Source organism: Penaeus vannamei, chromosome 42 (genome assembly GCF_042767895.1).
Source record: "Penaeus vannamei isolate JL-2024 chromosome 42, ASM4276789v1, whole genome shotgun sequence".
Taxonomy (NCBI): domain Eukaryota; kingdom Metazoa; phylum Arthropoda; class Malacostraca; order Decapoda; family Penaeidae; genus Penaeus; species Penaeus vannamei.
In genome coordinates, this window is record NC_091590.1 from 11,891,027 (window position 1) to 11,918,526 (window position 27,500).

Here is a 27,500-nt window from a genome sequence, read left to right on the forward strand (position 1 = left end):
TGGTGGGGTGTGGGGGTGTATGCGTAGGAAAAGGGGTAGGTGGGGTGGGTGGGGGAGGGATTTTGTTATATAGGCCATGTCTGTTTGTCTATGTCTCTGTCTGTCTGCCTGTCTTTACATTTGTATATCCATCTGTCTAGCTATGTATGTAAGTATATATATACGAGTATATATATATATGTGTGTGTGTGTAAATATATATGTATATATATGTGTGTGTGTGTGTGTCTATATATATATATATATATATATATATATATATATATATATATATATATATATATATATATATATACGTACATACATACACACCGTCACACAAAATATATGACATATAATATATAGTGTTGAGTTGATGGAGCGCACGTGCGTGTGTAGGGCGGGGGTGGGTGTTGCCGAGGGGGAATGGGGGGAAGGAGGGAGGGGAAGAGGCCTTGACGAGCTTCCAACCATGACGGCACCCCCTCCCCCTTCACCACCCCCTCTCCCCTCTCCCCCACTCTCTCAATCCTTCCTCTGTACCTCTCTTCCTCCTCAGTACTACCGTCTCCCTCCCCCACCCGCCCCCCCCTTTCACCTCCCTCTCCCTCTCCTCCCTTCCCTCTCCCTGCCTTCCCTTCCCCTCCTCTTCCTCCCTCCCTTCTCCTCCTACCCCACTCCCCCTTCCCCTCCTCCACCCCCATCTCTCTCTCTCCCCCTTCCCCCTCCCCCTTCCAGCAGCGGTTTCCCTCTGTTCGCCTCTTGCCCCCCCCCCCCCTGCCACCCCCTGCCACAGCTCCCGCATTCCCCTTCCTTGTGGCGGGCGGCCTTCTCTGTCCCCCCTCCCCCTCCTCCTCCTTCCATCTCCTTCGGTCTTCTCTTCCTCCATTTTCCCTCCCTCCTTCTTTTATCCATTATCTTACCCCTTCTCTCTCTTTCATCTGCCCTTAGTCCTCGTCCTACTTTTTATTTATTTTTTCTCTCTACCTCATCCCTCTCTTTATCTTATCCTCTTCTTCTTCCTCATTCTCTCTCTCTCTCTCCCTCTCCCCCCCTTCACCTCCTCCCTCTCCCCCCTTCTTGCCTTGGTTCTGCCTCCAGCACTTTTATTATTCATATCTCGCTCGCTCTGTCCCTCATCATCTTCCTCTTCCTTATTCTTTGTTTTTGACTCTATTTTTGTAGTTGTGATGATTTCGGTCTTGTTATTGTTATTACTGTTATTATCATTGTTATTATTAGTAGTAGTAGTAGTATTTTTTTACATAATCACACACACACACACACACACACACACACACACACACACACACACACACACACACACACACACACACACACACACACACACACACACACACACACACACACACACACTCACATTTTCTATTTTCAAATTATGGGGAGTTTGCATGATGAAAGTGTAACCTTGCGTCTCGTCATGCACGCCAGCTCATGAGTGCCACCAGTGCCACAACTAAGAATTTGCCCCTCCCCCCACCCCCTACATGTCAACACCCACCTCCCCCCCTCTCACTTCACCTCTCGCACGATTTGTTCAGCCTTCTCTATTTGTCTCTTTCTTTTCTTTGTCTGTCTCTTCTTTTTCTTCTCCTCTCTCGTGAGTGTGTGAGACTCATAGGCTACCAGAATTCTCGGTAGTGTGAGACTCACTAGGCTACCCGTAGTACAAGGGTGTGTGAAGATCATAGGCTTCCAGATTTCTCTGTAGGGTGAGGCTCATAGGCTTCCAGAATTCTCTGTAGGGTGAGGCTCATAGGCTGCCCGAATTTGTATGTGACTCGTAGGCTACCCGAAGTTTGTGAGTGCGAGACCTGTAGCCTACTTGAATTCGTGAGTGTACGAGACCTGTAGCCTACATGAACCCGTGAGCGTGCGAGACATGTAGACTAACTTGAATTCTTGGTTTCGGGGCTCGTAGGCAACCGGATTTCTACCGTAGGCTATGGGGGGCGGGGAAGGAGTGAAGGGGAAAGGGAGAGACGTCCATAAAGCTCAGGGGAAAGCTACGAGACGAGGGAGGTAGTCGCAAGAAGGCGGTGATGTGTCGCATTAGTTTCGCGCAGACGATCCGAAAGGGGCGATGGGGCGATGGTACAGGTATGGAGTGAAAGGAGAAAGAGGGTGGGAGGAAGAGAGAGAAAAAAGGGATAAGAGGAGGGAAAAGAAAGAGAGGGGAGAGGAGGAAAGGGAGACTAGAAGAGAGAAATGGAATGAAATGAGAGGAAGACGAGATATAGATACAGTACGTGAAGGGAGAGGAGAGCGACAAAAGAGAGAGAGAGAGAGAGACAGAGAGAGAGAGAGAGAGAGAGAGAGAGAGAGAGAGAGAGAGAGAGAGAGAGAGAGAGAGAGGAACGAGAAGAACGAGAGGAACGAGCAACGAGAGGAAAGGGGACGTCCAACTCGGGGTGTAGAGGTGTCATTCCGGCTCATCCTCGTTCCACCCTTTCACTCGCCTTGCCTCTTTAAACAGGTTTTGCGTGCACGTAGGGAGGAAACATCTCGGTAGCGAAGGCACTGCAGAAGCCACGTGACACGACGGTTCCGAGCTGGCGATGTGGGTCGAAGGCAGCGGCGTCTCCAGACTCGTTTTTCGTCTTGTCTTTGCGTTCGCCTCCTCTCTTTTTTGTTGTTGTTTAGAATCTCGTTCCTGGTGATATAAAATTTTCTTTTCGTCTCTTTTTCTTCGCTGCTTTCTTGAGCTTTTTATTTCGTCGTAAAGAGATACGTCACAGGAGGCTATATGCTCCCCGCGCGTATGTTGATAGGACGGTCTCCAGCCACAGAACTTTTTCCCGTGTGTATTCGTCTCCTTGAGCCAGTACCTCGAGGCGAAAGGGGACTCCCGGGGACAGACAAAGAACGAGTGATGGGCACCGGCCAGGCTGTCAGCTGATAACGTTTCCCAGAACCGCGTTATTGTTGAAAAGGGGGATGAAAAGCAGGCGGGGGGAGAGAGAGAGAGAGAGAGAGAGAGAGAGAGAGAAAGAGAGAGAGAGAGAGAGAGAGAGAGAGAGAGAGAGAGAGACAGAGACAGAGACAGAGACAGAGACAGAGACAGAGACAGAGACAGAGACAGAGACAGAGACAGAGACAGAGACAGAGACAGAGACAGAGACAGAGACAGAGACAGAGACAGAGACAGGCAGACAGACACAGACAGACAGACAGAAAAGAGAGAGAGAGAGAAAGAAAGGAAGGAAAGAAAAGTAGAGTTCCTATTCATTTATTCACGTGAGCCTTTCTGTTGATCTCCGGCGAGACTGAGACTCCGAGCAAGTGATCCGAGTCTCCGAGGGATTTCAACGCGGTCGGAAGAGTTATCTTCAGCGAGCCTTGTTTATCTTCTCTTCTTTATACGTTTTCTTCATTTTATTTTTCTCTCCTCTCTGTTTATACGTATTGGTCGAGTAAATCCCCTATATAATAAAACGAGTTAGGAATATCCGAAGACGCCGCCTCAACCCCTCTGCCGTAGAAAGGGAGGTACTCTTTGCCGAAATAACGAAAAAAAGAGCTATTTATAGGCCCGATCCCGTGAAACCGAACCCAACCGCGAGCCAGGGTGTTGACCTGTTGCAGCAGTAGCCTGTTTTGGGGGAAATTGGATACGATATCGAGACGGCTAAGCAAGGATCCCTCCCTGACGACGGAAGAAGAAGGAGGAGGAGGATAGTTTAGCTGGCGTAGAGGGCTAGGATAATTGGGCAAGTTCCCCCCCCCCTTGACCTTTGACCTGGGGAAGGTGATGGATGTCTATCCTTGGAGTAATTGCCTTCCTTCGGGACTTCGGAGGTTTTAGTCGCCCTCCCTCCCTCCTCCTGACCCTTCCTTCAGTCATTCCCTCCCTCTTTTCCCCTACAGAAGTCCCTTCTTCTCCCCTTTCCTCAAAGAAAACGATAACGATAATTTTCCCCCTCTTTATCTCCCTCTCTCTCTATCTATTTCTCTCCCTCCCTCCTCTATGTCCTCCGGGATTGTGCAACACCCCCCCCCCCCATCCCTCCATCCCGGACAGACGGAGAGACACCCCCGCCTTGCCCGCTGCCTCCGGAGTGTTCGAATCCCGTTAGGCCGCGAATCGGCGCCTCAACAAAATGTCAACTCTTGGCCTTCGTCGGGCGCGCAGGCTGGCAGATGTACGATAATCCGTTAGTAGTGGTAGCGAGGCGAAGATCGTATTTAGTGGAGGGATGTGTCGGGGCTTTTTCGGGATGCCAAGGGTTGTTTTTTGGGGGTGATTTTATTGTTTTTTTTGTGTGTGGGTATCTTTTAAAGGGTGTTTCGTAAGGTGTGTGTGTTGGTTGTGGAAATGTCTTGCGTTTTATTGTATTTTTTTGTGAGGTTAAACGCGGTAGAGGAACGAGCGTTGGACGCCGAAGAACCTTTCGCCTCCTCTTCATCATCTTCTTCTTCTTCTTCTTTTCTTTTCTTCTTCACCGTCTTGTTCTTGTTTCTGTTTTGTTTTCTTATTCTTCTCTTTTACTTAATTCATATTTTTATCTTCCTCCTCTCACATTCATCGTCCCTTCCTCCTTCCACCCTTCTCTACCCCGGTTTATTTCTCCTCCCTCTTTTTTTTTTTTACCCCCTTAACCCCTTCTCCTTCTCCCTTCCCTCCCCCTTCTCCTCTCTTCCCCTCCCCCTTCTCCTTCTCTTTTTCCCTCCCCTTGCCCCTTCTCCCTTCTCTTCCCTCCCCCCTCATACCACTACCCCTCTCTCTCCCCCTCTCCGCTACCCCTTCCCCGCCAGCTCGAGCCGTCGAACTCCGGGTACCGTCGTGGTACGTAAATGGCGCCACCAACCCCGCCGCTGTCTTGTTCTTGTGCCTTTTAAGAGAGAATAGTCCACGTTTTGGACCAATTCTCTGAACAATTCACCCAAGTCGGCGACGGTGGAGATTAAAAAAAAAGAAAAAAGAAAACAAGAAAAAGGAAAAAAGAAAAAAAAGAGGGAATGAAATATTTGGTTGACACAGTTTCTACCAAAGGTTAGGCGGGCAGAGTCTTGTGTGTGACAATGAGTATCCCCGGAGTTCATTATTTTTTTCTTTCTATTTTTTTTTTTAAGTATACGAGAACAATACGGTGACTCACAGTGGTGCGAAGTGGAGCTCTTTGGCGGGTGGGGCTGGGGGGGGGGATAGAAGGGATGAGAGAGAGAGAGAGAGAGAGAGAGAGAGAGAGAGAGAGAGAGAGAGAGAGAGAGAGAGAGAGAGAGAGAGAGAGAGAGAGAGAGAGAATGAAAGAAGGAGGGGGAAGGAATGGGGGAGGGGGAGATAAGAGATTGAGAGAGAAGGAAGGAAAGAAATGAATTGAAAGGAGTGGGTGAGAAAGTGAGAAGGAGAGAGGCAAGGAGGATGAGGGAGGGAAGTAGGAAGGAGGAAGGGAATGGCAGGCAGGCAGGGAGGGAGGAAGTTGCAGGGAGGAAGGGAGTGTCAGGGAGAGAGGGAGGAAGGGAGGAAGGGAGTGTCAGGGAGGGAGGGAGGGCCATGTCCCACCTGCCGGAGTGGCTTGGCGAGCATTCATGCGAGACGAGCGATGGAAGTCCCTCGGAGCCACGCACTCACGAGGGCCTCCGAGTCAACAGTTTGCAAGCCTCAGAGAGCAAGTTGCACGCCTCTGAACTTATAAGGAGCATTGGATATGTTCACGATAAATTAGGCCCTGTTATGATGCCTTGTTCATGGGGCATTTTAGATAAGGAGTTGTAGATTGTATTTGAATTATTTTCTTGCCAACACTGTAGCGTTTGGGTTGCTGAAATCAAGGTGTCTTGATTACATCCGTATGAACTACATATAATTTAGCACGATTAATATATCTCTCTATCCATCAATCTATCTATTTGTATATATATGTGTGTATGTGTGTGTGATATAAAATATATGGATGCATGTATGTATGTATACGTACATCTATATCCCTTTTTCTCTTACTTTTCCGTTACATTTCCCAGCGTTTCCACAAAAGCGGAATCTGCTGACATCACCCTCCAGCGTAGACGAGTCATTTCGAGCCGCGCCTTTGCCCGTATTTCCATTCAGTTTCCCTGTCCTTGAGGCTCCCCGATCGAGGAAGTCTTCGCCGTTCAGGAAGCGCCGCTCGCCCTCGTTCGCGCCGCCGCTCGCTCGTTCCCTCGCGGCGTCGGGCTGCGGAACGTCCCTCCAGCAGATGCAATCCCACTGATTTCATCTTCTTGAAATGATGTTACGTCATTGTTTTAGTGACTGCCAATCGCGCAGGATCCAGCCTGGAGTCCTATTAGGAGGCGGAGTCCGACTCGGCGTCTAGGACATCTCGCGGACCCGGAATCCAAGTGGACTGGAATCACTTCCGCCCCTTGGAGGTCACCCAGTACCCGGCCGGGGGAGGAGGGGGGAGGCGAGGCACACGTGAGGGGCGCGAGGGGCGGGAGGGGGGAATTGGGGGGAAAGGGGAAGCATGGGGGAAGAATACCGACTCATTCTGTGTTGAAGTCTCTCTCTGTCTCTGTATCTCTCTCTCTCACTCTCCCTCTCTCTCTCTCTCTCCCTCTCCCTCTCCCTCTCCCTCTCCCTCTCCCTCTCCCTTTCCCTTTCCCTTTCCCTTTCCCTTTCCCTTTCCCTCTCCCTCTCTCCCTCTCCCTCTCCCTCTCCCTCTCCCTCTCCCTCTCCCTCTCCCTCTCTCCCTCCCTTTCCCTCTCCCTCCCTCTCTCCAAGTATTACCTTCTTATGAAAAGAAGAAGCCAGATACATTCTAATATTCGTGTGATTAGATACTGAAGCTTTGTATTTGTTCCATTTTATTCCGCAGTTGTCTTTGTCGTGCCTTTATCCGGCGGGCGAGGAAAAGGCTATCCAGGAACCCCTTCTGATATTAGCCTCTCTGAAGTGTTTAGAGAGATAAGGTCGATGAAGATATTACGTTCCTTGAATATATTCGGCGTCTATTCGAGTATTGCTTGAATATACTCGGCGTCGATTCGAGTATTACTTGAATATACTCGGCGTCGATTCGAGTATTGCTTGAATATACTCGGCGTCGATTCGAGTATTAGTTGTATATACTCGGCGTCGATTCGAGTATTACTTGAATATACTCGGCGTCGATTCGAGTATTACTGGAATATACTCGGCGTCGATTCGAGTATTACTTGAATATACTCGGCGTCGATTCGAGTATTGCTTGAATATACTCGGCGTCGATTCGAGTATTACTTGGATATACTCGGCGTCGATTCGAGTATTACTGGAATATACTCGGCGTCGATTCGAGTATTACTTGAATATACTCGGCGTCGATTCGAGTATTACTTGAATATACTCGGCGTCGATTCGAGTTTTACTTGAATATACTCGGCGTCGATTCGAGTATTACTTGAATATACTCGGCGTCGATTCGAGTATTACTTGAATATACTCGGCGAGGTTAAAGAGTCTATCCAAGCACTGCTTTTGTCTGGCGAATCTGGAGAGAGAATTTTGGAGAGAAAAGGCACTCGTCGAACCGCAGACGGAGAGGGAGAATGTTATCGAGGAACCGGGGGGGGGGGGGGGTTGGAACGCTTATGAAGAGACAAAGAATCTCGTTATTCGCCCGTCTCGTGTTGCAAGATTTTCAAATTACCGGCGCCCATTACTTACCGTCCGCAAGGATACATTCCGCAGCTGGCACCGTGTAAAAAAAAAAAAAAAAAAAAAAAATGAAAGGGTTAAGTTCCAGGTCTGAAAATGATGGTGATGGTGATGATGATGATGGCCTGGAAGATGACGGGGAAGGCCTGCAGCAAGGTTGTGTAGTTCTTGTCATCATTTTGGGCATGTGTGTTTTTTTTCCTCTTTATTGGTATTTTGCTTCGTGTTCTTTCTTTCCTTCTTTCTTTTATTCTGTGCTTGTGCGTGAGGTGAATAATTGGGAGGGGGGGGGGTAGAGCGACCGCGTGAGGGTGCAAGCTGAGCCCGGTACAAGCAGGGGTGCATGCAAGCAGATGCAAGCATTGACGGGTGGAAGCAGGGAGCAGGTGTTAGCCAGGGACGAGTATGAACAGGAATGGATAGAAGCAGGGCGGGTAATAACTGGGAGCGGATACAAGCAGAGGGTAGGGAAGGGAGGGGGGAGGGCGGATGTAAGTAAGCAGGGGTTGGGTATAAGCAGGGGCAGGTCACGAGGGCGCCGCCATGCCCGCCGGAACAAAAACCTGGCCGAGGGAGTAGGGGGTTGGGGGCTGGGGAGGGTAGGGTAGGGGGGGCATGCACGAGGATGCCCGGCGCCTAGATACCCCCCCTCCTCTCCCCCTTCCTCCCCCCTCCCCCTCTCGCTCGTAAGGCAGCCTGTCGTCGCCTTGACTGCTTCCACGTGTAAAGTAATAATGGCTTTTATGAGGATACTCCGTGTCGGGGAAATGCGCTGCTCTTCGGGGGAAAACAAGCGCTCGAGACGATAATTGCTGTTCTCGCTTACGGTGAGTTCTCGATAAGCGCCGTTCTCGATCTTTCACGTTCTCAATAACCGCTGTTCTCGTTCATGTTAAGTTCTTTATAATTGCTCTTCCCGATCACTGACGTTCTCTATAATCGCCGTTCTTGATCATTCACGTTCTCAATAATCGCCGTTCTTGATCATTCACGTTCTCTATAATCGCCGTTCTCTTATATAGGGAGCTTCCCCGAGAACGAGACCCCATCCGAAAGCCGTACTTTGTGGCTGTTGCAGCGTGCCGTCGGCAGCCGCAACTACTCCCGACGGCGGAAATGAAAAAGTCGGCTGGAATGTCGGCGGCGAACGGAGCTCTCTGGCTTCTCTGGCGAGATTTGATATTATTGTTGTTATCCTTATTATCATTATCTTTATTTTCATCATCATCATCATCACCATCATCATCATCATCATCACCACCATCATCATCACCACCATCATCATATCACCATCATCTCTTCATCATCTCTTCATCATCATCACCACCATCATCATATCACCATCATCTCTTCATCATCACCATCATCATCCACTCCGACCACCGCCATTACTATATTTATCACCTCCATCACACCCGAGTCCCATTCGACCTTGTTCAGCGTCGGGGCGACTCTGTGAATACTTCCTTCCCGCTCCTCCAAGACCCCTGAACGTGGAATAATGTGTTTCGAATACTAACACTCCGGATTCGATGTATATAAACACAGCGAGACACGCAGGAAGTGGTCACCTGTTTGGCTGCCTCTCCCGGGGCTTGGTAAGCAACTCTCGGTTTAACAAGGGTGTTGAAATACCTCGTTGTGCTGTTGGCTTGTCGATGGGTTGACTTGTTAGAGGTTGTCAGATTTGCTTCTGGATTCTTTTGCCTTTTATTTTTGTATTTTATTTATTTTTATTCGTTTCTTCTTCTTCTTCTTTTTGCGTGTCTGGTATTTTCTTTGTGTATTTTCTCCTTGGACATGTAGGTTTCTCTTTTTTCTTCATGCAATTTTTTTTCTTTTTCTTTTTCTCAACCTGGAAAAAAATAGATTTTTCTTCGCCGAGTCTTATCTTGGTTCCTTGGTTCCATGAAAGGCCGTGACCTTTTTTTCTTTCTTTCTTTTTATTGTTCACTATGAGACTGGAATGGCGTGTCACGGCACTCTTTAGTACAGCTAAGAATTCTTAGTTTCTTAGACTTTTATCTAATATGTATTGATTGATAGCATTTTTAATGTATTAAAAAATAGTTCTAGACATTTTATAATTTTTATATAGAAATTTCTCTCTCTCTCTCTCTCTCTCTCTCTCTCTCTCTCTCTCTCTCTCTCTCTCTCTCTCTCTCTCTCTCTCTCTCTCTCTCTCTCTCTCTCCCTCTCCCTCTCCCTCCCTCCCTCCCTCCTTCCCTCCCTCCCTCCCTCTCCCTCTCCCTCTCTCTCTCTCTCCCTCTCCCTCTCCCTCTCCCTCTCCCTCTCCCTCTCCCTCTCCCTCTCCCTCTCCCTCTCCCACTCCCTCTGTTTCTGCTCGTGAAGCCATGGGCGAGAGCAGAGGTGGCGGCGGGGGTTCGGCGCTAACCTTGCATGGGCGTGAAACAATGGGTGAGCAACCCCCGCCGGAAATAGAGACAAAGCCTAAATTACGGTTCGAGCTCTTCATGGCCGAGGGAGGAGCTCACTCCCGGGGATTCGAACTCGGGGTTCTCCGTTTGGGGTAGGGGGGGAGGAAGGGGGGTAGGGGGTAGGGAAGGGTTCCGAATGGGGTGAGAGGGGGAGGGAGAGGAAGAGAGGGAAAGAGACAGACAGAGACAGAGAGAGAGAAAAAAAAGAGAAAAAGAGAGAAATAGAGCATGTTTCCCCCTCCTCATATACAGTCATGAAAGAAAATCGTCGAGTGTGGTAACCATGTTGCTATGTGTGTATGTGAGCTCGGCGGAGTTTCCGGTAGAGCGTTGTAAGCATGAGGGGAGTACGACCACATGATGAGTACGACCGCATGGTGAGTACGACCACAAGTGTGTGACTGCTTGTAGTACGACCGCATGAGTACGACCACGAGTTGCGAAATGATTGTAAAACGACCACATGAGTACGACCACTGACGTGTGCTTTGCGGTTGTAGTACGAACCCGTGAGTACGTTCGCGTGGTCGTGGCCATGGTGGTCTGTGACGCTGAGTAAAATATGCGAAATTGCCCCCAGCTCTCGCGAAAATCTGGAAGCCATTTTTAACACCTAATTTTCCGTCCTTCCCTTTGCTCTATAATGGGCAGCCTTCGCCGTGGTCGCGGGTGCTACGGCATGAGTATACCTCCCCCCCCCCCCACCTCTCCTCGCAATCGCAGTTTTGTTCAGTCCCTCCTCTAAAAGTTATGTATTTCACGGGTTTCCGTGTATGTATGTATGTATGTATATTTTATTGTACTTAGGGGCGATATGGGGGGGGGGGGTAATTTCTGTTATTTAATGAACCAGTTTGTACTTAATTAGCGGAAGCTAAGCGAACACCGTCGACAGGTTAATTACAACTCCACCCCCCCCCCCTCAATTACCAGTTACGCGAAAATAGTCCTTAACGCCCGAATTTTAATCGAGGGAAAACTTATACAACCAGCAGATCTTTTGCATCCTGCGGATCCTGTCAGCGGTGTGTTTGTGTGTAGGATATACTGCGCAGATCCTTCCAGGTGGACTGTTCTAGCCTTGCAGAGAGAGAGGGAGAGGGAGGGAGAGAGAGAGAGGTGGAGGGATTGAGTGAGAGAGGGGGGAGGGAGTGAGAGAGAGACGGAGGAGGAAGAGAGAGAGAGAGAGAGGAGGAGGAAGAGAGGGGGAGAGAGGGAGTAGGAAGAGAGAGAGAGAGAGAGGGAGTAGGAAGAGAGAGAGAGAGAGAGAGGGAGTAGGAAGAGAGAGAGAGAGAGGGAGGAGGAAGAGAGAGAGAGAGAGGGAGGAGGAAGAGAGAGAGAGAGAGGGAGAGAGAGAGAGAGAGAGAGAGAGAGAGAGAGAGAGAGAGAGAGAGAGAGAGAGAGAGAGAGAGAGAGAGAGAGAGAGAGAGAGAGAGAGACTGACTGACTGACTTCAAAACGCCATTGTTTGTATTCAAGGTGGAACTCTGCCCACTTTCTATGGCAGGTCCCGTGCTGTAACCCATATTAACCTATCTTCTTTTCCCTCACCCACCCCCTCCTTCTTCCCTCTCCCCTCTTCCCTCTCGTCTCTCTTACGTAAAAGTGACACGGTTATGACATATGCACAGAATCCTCAACATTTTTGCTTTTTATACGCCGGGTTCAGTGATATTCGCACAACCTCATCGATAACTGATTTATTTTTTGTGGCATTCCGATTTTTTTTTTAAATTCAATACTAAATCGAAAGATTCATCGTTTCAAAGAGCATATAAAAAAGAGTAATATATATATATATTTTTTTTACATTTGTCTATTCCCGGATGAGGTGATTCAGGGAGAGCGGCGCGCAGACGACAGCAGAGACCTCTGGGGACAGTGGGACGAAGCATGGAATTTCCTGGACTTCCCGTGAAATACGAATTTCTTAGAGAGAAAGAGATAGAGGGAGAAGGGGGGAGAGGGAGAAGGAGGGAGAGAGAGGAGGAGAGAGGAGAGAAAGGGGAAAGGGTAGAGAAAGGCAGGGAAGGGTGGGGTGAGAGGAGGAAAGGAAAGAGTGATGAGGGAGAAAGGAGAGACACAGACACAGACAGAAGAAAAAGAAGTAGGAGAAGAGAGAGACGAAGGGAAAATCCTAGCGAACAAAGAAAGCAAAAGTGCCTCCCAAGGAAACCACAAACGCCGTGACACGAAAGAAAAAAAAAAATTCCCAATTTCTAATAGCGCTCATGAAGCAGGTGTCTCAAGGTGATCGTAGGAAACGCTCGGTATTTCCTGACGTATCCCTACGGTACGACTTAACGAATTGTCAATAAACGCGAAGTGGTATTTTGTCCCGTTTCCCTTCCTATTTGCCAATCGAAATGGGGGGAAAATTATCGATAGACTCGAGTCCCAAGATGAGGAATACAAGATGGCCGGTATAAGTGGTATGGGCGTTATATGAGGGTCTGTTTGTGCGAGTGCGGGTGTATACAGTGGCCTAAGTGATGGAGAGGGTGTGGTCCCCTACGCAATGTGACTGGTCTGCTCGTTACAGTGTATAGTTACTCCTCTCCTACTCCACCCCTCCCTCCCCCTCCCTCCCCCGCCCCCGCCCCTTCCTCCTCTGTCTGATTCCCTTCCTCTTCTTCTTTTTTCTCCTTTTCTTCTTCCTTTTCCATATTATCGTTATTATTAAATCTGTTTCCTTATTCTTTCTCTATTTCTTCTTCCTCCTCCTCCCTCCTATTCTTCCTCCTCTTCCTCCTCCTCCTCCTCTTCTCCACCTCCTCCCCCTCCTCCTCCTCTTCCCTCCCCCCTCCTCCTCTTCCTCCCTCCCCCCTCCTCTTCCTCCCCCTCCTCCTTCTCCTCCTCCTCCTCCGCTGCCCATCCGGAACAAGTATTTCATAATGACGAATAGAACCGGAGGGGAAAGGGTGTCGAAACAGCCCCTGGTTCTACCGTATGTGTTTCTGCTACGGCTACTGGTGGGGCTGAGGGGGGAGGGGGGAGGTTGCTCTACGGTCCAAAGCGGCAAAGAGGAGTCCACGGGAAGGCTAGCGAGGAACCGAAAGACCGAAGGACCGAGAGACCGAAGGACCGAGAGACAGAGAGACCGATAGATCGAAAGACTGAGACAGAGAGACCGAAAGACCGATAGACCGAGGGACAGAGAGACCGAGAGACCGAAGGACCGAAAGACAGAGACCGCAAGACCGAGAGACCATTCTTCTAGGGTGTAATACCACGAGGGAAAAAAAGGGGAGATTCTGGTCTTTTGTTGAATATAGAGGGTATTATTTGCATATTATCAGATTCGGTGAGGAGTTGAGAGGTCTTTGTTATTCATCTTGGCGTCTTGTTCAGCATTGTGGTTGTTGATACGCGTGTAGATGTCATTATAGTAGTTGTTTACGTATGTAAATATTTAGAAGTGGGAGTTATTGTTCTTATTGTAGTTAGCATTAATATCATTATCATTATTATTGTTGCTACACCTCCTACTATTACTATTGTTATTATTAGAAGGAGTAGAATTAGTATTAGTACTCGTAAAGTTACTAAAGTACTAGTAACACTGGAATAAGTGGGGGGGGGGGGTTCATAGTATTATTAATAGTAACATTAGTGAACTTTATCATTATCATCACCGATATGATTACCAGTATTATGATTATTCCTATCATTTTATTTAATGATGTTCTGACTATCTTTATCTACATTTATCATCGTTATCAAAGGTATAATTCAGATAAGTAAACAAGACAAAGATTCTATGAGAGTTTCCAGACCGCCTGGTATTTGCTCAACCTAACGCCATCCCGTAGCAGTTGCTTCCACAGCTTGCTATAGTATGTGAACTGTGTTATGATGACGTACTATACGCGTTATGTCAGGTAGAATTAATTTCTTTGTTGTTACGATAGCATATTACGTAAGGGAGTTGGAGTGAAAGTTGGTTCCAGAGACGGGAGTTGCCATGTCGGGAGTTCTCGGCGTTGTTTCTGGTACTCGTAGCGCTTCTTAATGGCTGGAAAAATATCTTTTTATCAGCAGCCCCACGAGAGCTGATGGGGCGGCGCGATATACGGTAAAGTGAGCTTTATCGAGGAGTTTGAAGAAGCCTTTGAGAACATGGTATTTTTGAAGGGGGTCTGCTTGGGGAGAGGGGGGAGGGGGAGGGAGAGGGGGGCGGGTGTACTGCGGCATCTCTAGAAGCATTCTCCGCTAAAGGTTATTAGTTGTACAATAAACTTTAATGTGTATACATTATGAAACACTGGTGCGTACGTCCGCGTATGCACGTGTTGTGAAATTCGCCAAGAAGAAGTCGGCATTACGAGCCTCGTCTCACCTAGCAGGAGTTAACACCACTGCCATCTGTCGGCAAACAGTCCTATTACTGTCTGGGGTTACCTGCTGGGAAGTTAAGGGAAGACTCATTCAAACTCGACTCGAGCTTTACTTTTCATTTTGGGTTTTAGGAGAAATGCAAATTACTGTGTATATGTGCATGGTGGGGTGGGAATTGAGGTGCATATATTTACATTAAATATTTACAGTAAAAGAGGTGCTATTATTTATTTGTATTGATACAGGTAGATGTTATGTTCAGTAAATTTTCCCTGAACCTGTGCCTAACCGCTTCCTTCTCTCGTTGCAGCCGTGCGCGCCGACCGAATGCGAGGCGGCAGAAACAAATTCGGCCCCATGTACAAACGCGACCGAGCACGGAAGCTGCAGATGCTCCGGCAGAGGCAGCTGTCGCACCCGGGCATCCTCTCGGGCGGGGCTAGACACACCAGCTCGGGCGTGGCCATCACGTACTCGGCGCCAGGCTACTCCTCGGCGCCCTCCTCGCACGTCCACATCAAGGAGGAGATCCAGAGTCCCTTCCTCTCCTCGTCCACCTCCTCGCCAGACTCCTCGCCCTCGCCCATGGCTGGCCTGGGCGGCCTCGTGGCAGCTTCGGGCGGCGTCGGCGGCATCGTTGCCTCAGGCCCCGTGGCGCCCATCCTCGCAGGACCCGATCCGTCCCTCTGGGTGACCAACGCCCAGTCCACCGCGGGCGGCGTGACCACGGGGACACCGCCCGCGGGTGGTGTAGGCGGCGGCGGAGGAGGAGGAGGCGGCGGCGGCGGGCGCACGGCCACGGGCGGCCCTCGAATCCCGCACATCATCCGGGAGCTGGTGGAGACCGTGGACGACCAGGAGTGGCAGGCGTCGCTCTTCTCGCTCCTGCAGAACCAGACGTACAACCAGTGCGAGGTCGACCTGTTCGAGCTCATGTGCAAAGTCCTCGACCAGAATCTGTTCGCGCAGGTCGACTGGGCGCGGAACTCGTGCTTCTTCAAGGATTTGAAGGTAAGGGGAAAGCCCGGCGAGTGGGCGGGATTCCTTGTGGGCGGGTGGGCGTTAAACACACACACACACACACACACACACACACACACACACACACACACACACACACACACACACACACACACACACACACACACACACACACACACACACAATTACAGGTACACATATTTAATATGTATATGTAATATAATTATATATAATATATATGCAATATGTTTATATGATATATATATAGTATATATAATAAATATATATATATAATATAAATATATTCATATATATACATACATGTATATATATTATACAAATATCATATACATATATACATATATATATACATATTACATATATATATATATATATATATATATATATATATATATAATATATAATATATATTATGTACATATATATTTTTTATTATTATATATAGATATATATAAATGTATATAAATGTATATTATATATATATATATTTATATATATATATTATATATATATATATATATATATATATATATATATATATATATATATATTATATACCTATATATTATATTACTATTATATATATAAATGTATATATTATATACATATATATGTATATATATATATTTATATAGGTATATATATATAATATATATATATATATATGTATCGTATATATATTACATATTTATTATATTAAGAATATATTATATATATATATATTTATATATATATGAATATTCATGTATATACATACATACATATACATATTAATATATATATGTATATATATATATCGTATATATACATATTTATTATATTAAGAATATATTATATATATATGAATATTCATGTATATACATACATACATATACATATTAATATATTTATATATACATATATATATACATTTTTTATTTATTTTTATATTTATATTTGTACATATACAACACACACACACACACACACACACACACACACACACACACATGCACACGCACACGCACACGCACACGCACACGCACACACGCACACACACACACACACACACGCACACACACACACACACACACACACACACACACACACACACACACACACACACACACACACACACACACACACACACACACACACACACACACACACACACACACACACACACACACACACCCGAGAAACATATAAGGTGGGGGATAGATTGATTGACTACTAATTATTGTCAAGTGGAATATATTAATTCCCAGTTAATTCCCATTCAATTCTCATTCCCATAATGTTTCCGTTTTCTGAATTGGAGTAGAATGACCAATGAGAGTTTGTTAAGCGCGAATACATAAATCAACTAATATTTTGAAGCTGTGTCTGCGTCGAATTAACTTGTCCTCCAATATAATGATGTCTGAAGTAGTTACGTGTTCAAATTTGCTTCGATTTACCAAGAACCGGTGTTTATGTACCCCCATTCAGTAATCTAATATGAACGCATTTAATAAGTGTTGAGACAAGCGTCGAAGATCTGTTGGTAATAGCTTGGCCAGGGCATGCGGTACGACTATAGTGAGCGATACGTGAGAGCAAGTCCTGTGCGTCAGGCAAAATACACAGCAACTCGTCTACGTCTCCCAATCGTTATTTCAAAATGTCACGATATTTATGGGACAAAATGGTAACGGACCCTTTATGTATCGTTGGGAATTTTGTTACATATTTCAGAACACGGGTAATGTAAGCAGTACGAACGCTGTGAGAGAGCTTTTGAAAAATATATTTGTATGGGCAAAGCGAGCTAGTTGATAATTCTGTAAAAAGAAAGTGATGGTAACTGAGCATCGAGGCCACCACGACCGGATTCCGTGGTGCATTCAGGTCAGTAGTGCCAAGTGCACGATACCCCGGCTCCTTTATTAGCCTTAACTGGCTATTAATGGCCATACTCACACTAATCTATGAATAGGGTCGCCTTACATCAAAAGTATTTCGCCAGTAATGTGAGGGAGAGCCATGGAAGATGTAGTAACTGGCGGGTAATGGAAATGAGTGACGTCACACGACCCACTCTCGCTTTCGCCTGTGACCCAGTTCCTGGCACAGCATGGATTATAATGCCTGTTACGCTGTAGTGAATGCCTCACTCTCGCTTTTGTTTTGTTTTGTTTATGGTCCGTATGTGTGTAGTCTGTTCTGACTTTTTAAAGATCTCTTGATGTTCCATCTAATTCACTTACATTGTGGGACGTTTAATAAATCCGTTTTATTTTAAGTGTCCCACTTGCTTTTAGGTAAATAATACGGGAGTGATTGTTAATTATTAGCTTAAAAAAGACGAATTGTCACAGTAGCAGCAGTCGTAACAGTTATTCTCCCGCCGTCCTTAGCTACCTAGTTCTAACGATTCAGATATTTACGCTATCATGATAACCAGTTCACGCTGGTGGTAAATTATCACGCCACGGCCCGGCCTCGTGTTAGGGACAATATTATCATGAATGACGTGACAGGGAGAACGATCAAGCCGGGCCGTGTTTGAAGTGAGAGCATGTGGCAAGTGACCCCATTCTCCAGGCGGTCAGTGTGTCAAGGTTGCACGCCGAGACCCAGCCTATTTCACTCTCTCGTGGCGGTGTCTCGCTTTCATTCATGTTGCCTGAGTCATCTCGGGGTGGCGTGTCCTTGTGTGTTACAAAATATTATTATTCTGCAGAATGTATAAGCTATTCTTGGGGAGTTGGAGATTGAGAGAAGCATAGCGGGTGGTTTCCGTGCTTGGTTTGGAGGACGAATGCTGGGTACGAAAGAAAAAGAAATCGCTTTTGTTAATGAAGACTTGTTTGATAATTCGCTTTTTAAATAAAATGAATTCGTTTATTTAGAGAGTTATCACTGGTTGTATACACTAGTCCCGTTCCCTGTTAAGATTACATCGCTTGGAGACATCAGTAAAAAATGTTTTGAGAAATAGTTGGATATTTAAGCAGCTGTTCGTCCTCTAGCCAGAAAGCTGAAAGAGCTTCCTTAAAGTTGCAATTGATGAAAAGATCATTTCGACAAAGTTCCGAGGGTGTTCAAGGTTATGCCAACACTAGAGTAGTTTCCCCTCAAACGGTTTTCTTTTATCGCAGCGTGACGCAAAAAATGTGGCCTTTGTATCTCGTGTATTTCTTCTATCTCCTCTTTCGACATACTTTTAATTTATGATCATTGTCAAAAAATAAAAGTTTATATAGATGGTAGAATCCGCTATTCCTTTTTAATTAAACCAATCACCTCCAAGTCATTTAATTAGCGGTTATCTGGGTTTTCCACATATCTGAAATTACAGTGTAGTTTCTTTTAGCTTTTGATCGAAAAAATACACTAAAACATTAATCGTTAAAACAAAAACTGAAGGCCAGAACAGAAGTAAAATCTAGGAAGAACTGGAGATGATGCAGGAAGATCTGAGGAGTTGACACGAATAACTTTGGATGAATCACATGAACACTTAGGGTGAGTAAGTAAGCAAATAAGGGAGTAAGACAGACAGATAGATAGGCAAACAGACAGAGACAGGGGCAGAGGATTGATAAAGAGAGAGAGAGACAGACGGAGACAGACGGAGACAGAGACAAACAGAGAGAGAGAGAGAGAGAGAGAGAGAGAGAGAGAGAGAGAGAGAGAGAGAGAGAGAGAGAGAGAGAGAGAGAGAGAGAGAGAGAGAGACTGGATGCAGGAAGATGTGAAGCAGGTAGAGAAGCAAGGAGTCACGCTTAAGTTTCCGTCATCTGCGCCAAGGACAACCCCAAGGATGAAAGAGTGACGTCCTAGTTTCGTGGCGAGCCGTTGTCGACTCTATGTGCACCCTTCGTAAAGACCATTTTCCCCAGCGCCGCCCAGTTTTACACACAGAGACGTTACTCTCATCATTGTTATTGCGAAAATAGTATTTTACGATAGTAGCGAGAGACAACTTCAAGTCTAGCGGTTAACTTCCTAGTTCTTTGTTGAAGGGCAGAAAAGTGCCAAAAAAAAGAGAGAGAGAAAAAATAAAATGCAAGAAAAAAATTGTATTGCGGTGAAACTCGCGGTTGAGGCTGCTCCACCAAGCGTTAAATGCGAGTGTATATCATCAGGTATTTTAATTATAAGTCGAAGAGCAATTCTGTGTCGTTAGGTAATTGCAAATTTCCAAGAAGCGGGGAGTTTTTTTTGTAATTCCTCGAGGATGGTTTGTGAAGGCATTAGGAAAAAATAATAGAATAGATGGACGATTTTAATACGTGACGTTCCAGTACCACAATAAAAAAAATGAATAGAAAATATCTTAGTTTCCCCTTCTCACAAGGGGGTCGTTTGGATGGGGAGGGGGGGGGAATAGAGATTCAAGGCCAGTGGAAGACGGCGACCACGTCACTTTTGGCGGGGACCACTTTCTCTTCTCTTGCTTTCCCTCTCTTTGGAGCTGGCTTTTATTGGGGTAGGGCAGGGGGGAGGGGCTGAGGGGGTCGAAGCTGGGGGAGTGCTACCTTGCCTTAAGATTTCCCTCTTTTCTTATAAGTGGGGTATGTTCGGAGGCTTGGAATAAAATGGCTGCCGCTGCCTCCTCTACCATTTCCCGCTCTCTTCCCACGTGTGTCTTTTCGAGCTGTTCATTTTGATGCATTTATACCAATCTTATAAGGCTTCTTAATAAGGTTTCCGTACTCTGACTGGAAGTACCTTTTAATCGTATTATGTTTATGTAAGTTTACCATCGTATAGAACGGTAATCCCCCCCCCCCTTTGCACCCTCCAAGGCAGTTAGTAACCCTCTCTTAACAATTCTGTCGTGGCGTGTAGCATAAGTAATAGATAGTAAGTCCCGCGTGTCGAGCCAGTCCCCCTTATCGCCCAGCTTACCTGTCTACTGTAGTATGTGGGTTAGTAGGGCAAAGTGGAGCGGATCGTAAAAGATTAAGGCTCTGTATATAAATAAGGTTATTATTGCCTCTGGGGGGGAGCAATATGTAGGTTGCACACAGAGATATACATGGTTCATTATTCAAACAAATGAGAGAGACAGTATTTTTATTGCCATTAAGGAAATCTATTTTACACGCAGGATTTCTGTCGGCACGGTACGTAAGGCCTTATCAACAATCGCGGGAGAAATGCAGCGAAATGATAAATAGACTAAATACAGTCTTTCACCATGACAAATATAACATTCACAGCCATTTATCGTTTGTCTCCGAGACGCACGAGGGGGTAGCACTTAGGGAGAAGAAAAGGGGTGAGGAAAGTTGGTCACTGGGGTAGCCAAGGTAATCGATAACAGAAGACTATGATAAACTGGGTCAGGAGGAGCTCCTCGGCCATAGTCTCCTGCCGTTAACGAAGGTTGTAAGGGATAAAAGGAGATGGGTTTAAACTTACTTGACTGTGGGGGCGTTTTTCTCAGTGGTTGAAGAAGGTTGATTAGTAGAGAAATTATTTCATTTTTAAAAAGATTTGTGATAGTGCTGTCTCTTGAGAAGGCAGATGTTTGCTAGGAATCTGTTGTTGGTTAAATTAGATACTAATGTTTTCTTTTTTTTTCAGGTTGATGATCAGATGAAGCTACTACAGCATTCTTGGTCAGATTTGCTGATCTTAGACCATCTACATCAACGCATACACAACAGGCTGCAGGTGAGTGTCTGCTATATGATTTTTGAGAGTGAAAATGGAAAATAATATTTATGATATGATTAGTATAATGCAGTATAATATGTCTATTGATATTCATATTTAAATTCAGGTTATACTACATAGATGTAGGCATTGATGTATATAGTTAGATAAATTATATATGCATACCTTATATCTCTATGCAACTAAATGTAACATTGATGGCTAATGAAGAGATTTTGTGGCATAAGTTAATATCTTTGCTTGGTGTGTGTCCTTGATACATTCAGAAACATAAACTCTAATATGTCACTGAATTTATGATTTTTATTTGTATAATATACCTTGCAAACTAACCTTGAAATTTTCCTCAGGATGAAACTACACTTCCCAATGGACAGAAGTTTGACTTGCTGTCTCTGGCGCTGTTGGGAACAACTCAGTTTGCAGATCGTTTTCATGCTATTCTCAATAAGCTTGTGGACCTCAAATTTGATATCTCAGACTTTGTCTGTATCAAATTTATCATTCTACTAAATCCTGGTAAATATCTTAGTAGTATTTTGGGATGGAGGGTATATACTTTGAATAAATATCCTTAGTGCTGCTGCATGAGCCGTGGCATTTTTGAGCTGTGGTTGACTAGATACTGTGTTCTCTGAACTCTGTTCTCTCAATATATTCAAAATGGAAATCTGGTTGATGTGATTATTCAAAGTAATTTTAATCTTTTTGCTTGCATGAACAGATAACATTTTACTGGAATCCTACCCAGCCATTAAAAATATTAGAAAAGAAAAATGTAACAGTAAATAGTAGCATAACAAGCACTTCAATTGCAAAAAATAAATAGATTTAGAGGTATTATGCTCAAGCTAAGGCCCATGCTCATGATTTTAATTTTTAAGTTTCATATGTCCGAAATGTTTTGAGAAAATCCTCATACTGATTGTAGGAATTATGGATTGCATTGCAGATGTACGGTTGCTTAGTGACCGTAGATCAGTTACAGCTGCTCACGACCAGGTGCGACAGGCATTGATGGAATATACTGCCAACGTGTACCCAGATGACACGGTAAGCTTACAGTTGTTTTAGTAGATACGTATGTGTGTGCATTGTTTTGATTTTTTTTTTTTTTCTTATGTAATTTTCTTAAATTGTCAAGGTAAGGTGTTTTACAATGCAAAATAAGTGTTTACTTAAAACTTTAGAATTTTTTCCTCTATAAATGTTTAGAAATTTATATGATTCATTAGCATATTTTCTTTGACTGATTTTGCACAATGTAGCATATATTAGAATATGATTTTTTTTTTTTTTTTTTTTTTTTTTTTTCTTCATCACAACTACCCTCTTTTTAGCACATGGTGAGGCCTATAGAATGCTTAATTGGATGAAAATTACCGCATATTTTAACCCCTGATTGATGGCAATACTGGAGGTGATTAGTGCATGAACTTTTTTCCGACGGGTTCTTTGCTTCTCCCTTTTTAACTCATATACTTATTTACTTATTTTGTAGAATAATTGAATTAATGATGCTGGAGTCAAGGGTATTATGGGAAAGAGTATTATGATAGAAAAGAGAGATTGAATACATGGTAACAAGGCTTAGCAGTGAAGACGAGAGACATTTGAATATAGAAATTTTGAAAGAGCAGTTCTCTCTATCTTGGGACTGTTTTGTTCAGTTTTATATATTTTGGTATATGGGAAATTTTATATGAGAAATTGTAAAGTATGTTATAGATAAAAGATTCATTGATTTTTTTCCTAAAGAATATTTGATGAAAATATTTCTTTCATTTGTCATTTTGATCCAAATGTTAGGAATATATATATTTATATATTTATGAATATTGAATATGGAGCCTATCTAAAAAAGACGTTGAAAAAAAAAAAAAACTTTGATGGCAAAATTAGCACATTACTTGCTATTAAGCTCGGCTTTATTAAATACTTATACATGTAGTATGATGTAATCCTTTCTTGCCATCATGAAGGGGTTACTGATCAGCTGACAACAGAACTATGGAATTATAGACTATTGAATGATTATTATTTTAATTTTGTTAAGAAAGCTGAGCTCTGTCATGCCACTTGCATTTGCACATATTCTGGGTTAGCCTATACATGTGTTATTTAACAATGCCCAACCACATTAGCAGCCTTAGTCATGAAATGCCTATTGTAAAAGGAGGACTGCCATCCTAAGGAAAATGGCATGAGCTATTTATTTTAGGAAAATTATTCACAGTACAACACTTTGTGACTGATCTGACAGTAAGATAATTTCATTCATAAACTGATAATGCTGTTTTGCACAAAATTATATCTTTTGGCATTACGTAACTTTTTAACTTTTTATTTTCTTTGTTTATTTTTGATATCCCATTTTCTTTGGGATGACAGAGCTTATTGTGAAGATTCAAAGGGTTGTTTTTCCATATGAGAATTTCTTATAAATTATCAGCCGTAATTTTGCTAAGTAAAGGTTTTTTTTTAGTTGCTATGGTGTCATATATCACTTCCTTTCCCTTCTTCCCATTATGTATTCCATTAAAAAAATAGTATTTGAAGGGGTTAGTATCTGTCTTTTATCATGTGAATTCCGTACTGATTATAGTCCTTCTTGTTTGACATTAATATGCTGATTTTTTTTGTGTCAATTCTTTTGTTCTTCTCCACTGTTTTCAATGTAAAGTCATTTTATTGTTTATGCAGTTATTAACAAATTTTTGGATAGTTGCAATGCAGTAGGAATGGTTCAGAAGGATATATGTGACGGGGTAGCAGTCAGTCAGCAAATCATTAGTAGCAAACAAACAGACTTTGTTGCCACAATGACTGAAACACACCCGCCCTGGAGTTTGTCTTTTGCAGGCTTATTTTGAGCGTCCCTCATGAGCCAGCTGATAGACCTCACTGTGGAAGTGGTGGCAGGCTGGTCTTAGAGCGGGTGAGGTTACTCATGCTTGGGTCGCAGGGGCCTACCCTGACCCTGTTGCATCAGCCCTGGCGTCACTAGGCCTAGGGGTTGTCCATTCTAGGTTGAAACCATTTTTTCTCTTATAGACTTCAGTTGAATCATTTCTGTTCTTGATATGTTGACTCAGGTACTTACTGTATTGTTACTGTTATTTAATCCAGATGGCATAACTGAGAGTGTGTGGCTAGCTGTTTTGGTTTATGCATCAATGTGCTTGTACTTTTGCATACTTGTAAGCTATAAGCTGACTCTTTGTAGGTTGCTTTGTTGTCTATGGCCTTTCAATCTTCATTCATTACTGCTTTGAAGTCCTTCAGTGTCAGTGAAATGACTAATGAAATCTATTCTGTCAATCTGCCTATGTTCTTGTTTTCTTTATTTTCATTTATTTTCTCCTCTCTCTCTTCTATTACTTAACATTGTTATGATAAATAATCATGATGGTAATGATGATAACAATGACAGTGATTGCTTGATTTGACTGTATAACTGAATGTAGTAATTGTCCTGTTATTTTATGGATGTTGAGTTGAGAGTCAGGCTAAGAGGATTCGTATAGTAGATGTAGTAACTGCATTGACTTTTGTAGTCTCTGGTTTTCCTGTTCTCCATCTCAAGAACTTCTAGTCATTGTAATCCTAACGTCTCATCAAGCCACAAATCTCTGTACTGACTGCTATATCTGCTCATTGGCATTTCCTTCTAGACTTTGCTCATCAGCCTTTTCCTTATCTTTCATCCTTCATGCTTGAGTTCATTGCTCAAAGTGTCTGTTATTGTGTTTGGGCAGCCTATGTGAAGAAGGGACTGATCCAATTGATCTGATTTTTAACATGATGTTTCCTTTTAGCAGATTTTATAGAACTACTAGAAGCACTAAGAATGAGAGAGGAGTTTAATATTGTATCAGTTCCTTAAAAGATTGTTTATTATTGGTAAGCTTTCCCTTTGTTCCCCTTTTTCTTCTTTAAAGTTAGGATTAATGACCTTACTATTTATCATCATATATAATCCTCAGGAGAAATACCAGAAGCTCATGGACCTTCTGCCTGAATTGCACTTCCTTGCTGAAAACGGCGAAAAATACCTGTATTACAAGCACATAAATGGAGCAGCACCCACACAGACATTGCTAATGGAGATGCTGCACACCAAAAGGAAATAAGAGGAAGTGGTAACTCCCTGCTTTCAACCGTCCAGTGCGCCACATGTGTATATAAAGGTGAGAATTCGTACTAAGGTGTTTGTTTCTCTTTCATGATGCTTAAGAAAGTCTTAATATTTGAGATTTTGAAATTTGGTTTTGGAGGAAGAACCATAATATTTGTGATGAAATATATATATATATATATATATATATATATATATATATATATATATATATATATATATATATATATATATATATGTATATGTATATGTATATGTATATGTATATGTATATGTATATTATATATATATTATATATATAAATTTTATATATATATATATATATATATATATATATATATATATATATATATATATATATATATATATATATATAAATATATGTATATGTATATGTATATATACATACATACATACATACATAAACATATATATTTACATATATATATTTGTATATCATAGATTTTATATATATATATATATATATATATATATATATATATATATATATATATATATATATATATATATATATATATATATATATATATATATATACTTTTTTGTCATAATAAAAAAATATATATATATATTGCTTAGCCAACAGAAACAATGGCTAAACTTAAATTTTACCTGAATAAGCAAAGAGAAAAATATTTTTATTAAATTTTCCCTCTGATCATCCGCCAAAGAACATACTAAGAAGTAAGATAAACTTTATTAATTCATACCAGAAAACAATACTGATACTGAAAACTCTTTTCAGGGTGGACATGTAAGTCTCGAGTCATCACATCAGGCCAGAAGGAGGGTCTCCACCATGACCAACACACCATACAAGGCAACGTCCTGGAACGACCATCATGGGATTCTCAGCTGTGTTTCCACCAGTCTATATAGTACATGGAAGCGGAGCCCTGTTGACACTGCCCAGCCCACAGAAGCCAGCCTCGGGTCAGCTCAATCAGTGAATCAATCAGTAATTAAAAGTTAATGAGGAAGGAGTAAAAAGTAAAAAAAAAAAAATTAAAATAAAAAAAAATAAAATAAGATCTTTTATAGAGGATATATACTTACACATTCTCATTCTGTACTTTAAATTACTGAGTGTAAAGCTAAATGAGACCTACTCTGACCCTATACCACTACGGTCACAAACATCCGTTTGGTGAAGTGCTGTGCTAGTCATACCCTTTTAAAGGGCAGTATTGTCATTCCTGAGCCTGAGACCTTACTGTGTAATTTATGGTGCTAAGCCTTCCTGGGGAAGCCATGAGGTACAAACAGCCCAAAGAACTCTTTTGAGGCAAGTGGTTAGTGGTGAGTGCTAAATGGTCCCTGTCAGTTGTTACCAGAAGCACCATGGTGCAATCAGGACTAATATTAGGAAGTTGAGGCTCCAAGTGTTGATCAGTCAGTGGTGCGCTACTCTCACTGAACGATATTATCCCTTACACATCCTCTTTCTAAGGCGCATCATACCTCATTCTCACTTTTTCTTATGGTGGCGGTCTCCTCACTCACTTTGGTACAAAGCTCTCACTTGTCAATATGTTTCACGACTATATAACTATTTATTTCTAAATATAATTGTAAAACCTGGGCACATGTCCAAAAAGCTGTTTGCCCAGATATAAATGATATCTTCATAATGCATAACACATAGTGTAAGTGTTGTGAAATAGTTTTTGATACTGTTGTTTTGTACAAGAGATTATAGTAGCAAAATAATGTATACTTGCATGAGCAAGCATCTTTACCCAGATATTGCTGCCACTTGTCCAGGATATGTGTTCATGCGAGGTAGGCAGGCTGGCTGCTCTACTTGTGTATGTCTGTCACTTAGAATATAATGATTTGTAGTTTGTTAATTAAGAAGCAGAAGCATAAAATTCTAGTGCCTCAACTAAGTTAACCTAGCATGTACAAAACACAGACATTACTGCAGTTGTGGCACATGAACCAGCACAGACAGGAGGCATATGTATGTTTGTATTATTGGTTACATGCATTTCTATTACTTTTAATGACAAATTCATGTACTGTACACTCTCATGGTTTTATTACTTGGACCATAGAAGGCATATTGTTTGGCTTCATATTTCTTTTACAAAGAAATTTTGCCTGTATTTTATGCCCCCTTGGTAAAGGAAAAAAAAATTATTAGACGGAAAAGTAGTTCTGAATGATATTTAGAATATGAGAGAGCAATTTGCAATACAAGTTAAAACCACTATTTCTTTTAATCAATTTGCCTGGCAATGAGAAGCAATACCTCTTTTCTTCTTTTTTTTTTTAGTTTTTAATTGATCTA

At 43.1% G+C, this 27,500-nt stretch overlaps 1 protein-coding gene across 3 annotated transcripts in view; it reads left to right on the top strand.

Moving 5' to 3' along the window:
* The window catches only part of LOC113828208 (nuclear hormone receptor FTZ-F1), a 176,293-nt gene that overhangs the window by 147,245 nt on the left and 1,548 nt on the right, over window positions 1-27,500 (top strand). For 2 of the 3 annotated variants that reach the window (XM_070118648.1, XM_027381136.2), the window contains 6 exons: window positions 14,705-15,405; window positions 20,956-21,045; window positions 21,399-21,567; window positions 22,001-22,101; window positions 25,035-25,238; window positions 25,953-27,500. The exon at window positions 25,953-27,500 is cut by the window's right edge and continues 1,548 nt beyond it. In XM_070118648.1, coding sequence (XP_069974749.1) covers window positions 14,705-15,405; window positions 20,956-21,045; window positions 21,399-21,567; window positions 22,001-22,101; window positions 25,035-25,181 — 1,208 coding nt within the window. In that variant the 3' untranslated portion in view covers window positions 25,182-25,238; window positions 25,953-27,500. Of the gene's footprint in view, window positions 1-14,704; window positions 15,406-20,955; window positions 21,046-21,398; window positions 21,568-21,987; window positions 22,102-25,034; window positions 25,239-25,952 lie in introns of all 3 variants that reach the window. The other variant, XM_070118647.1, reaches the window with a different exon arrangement.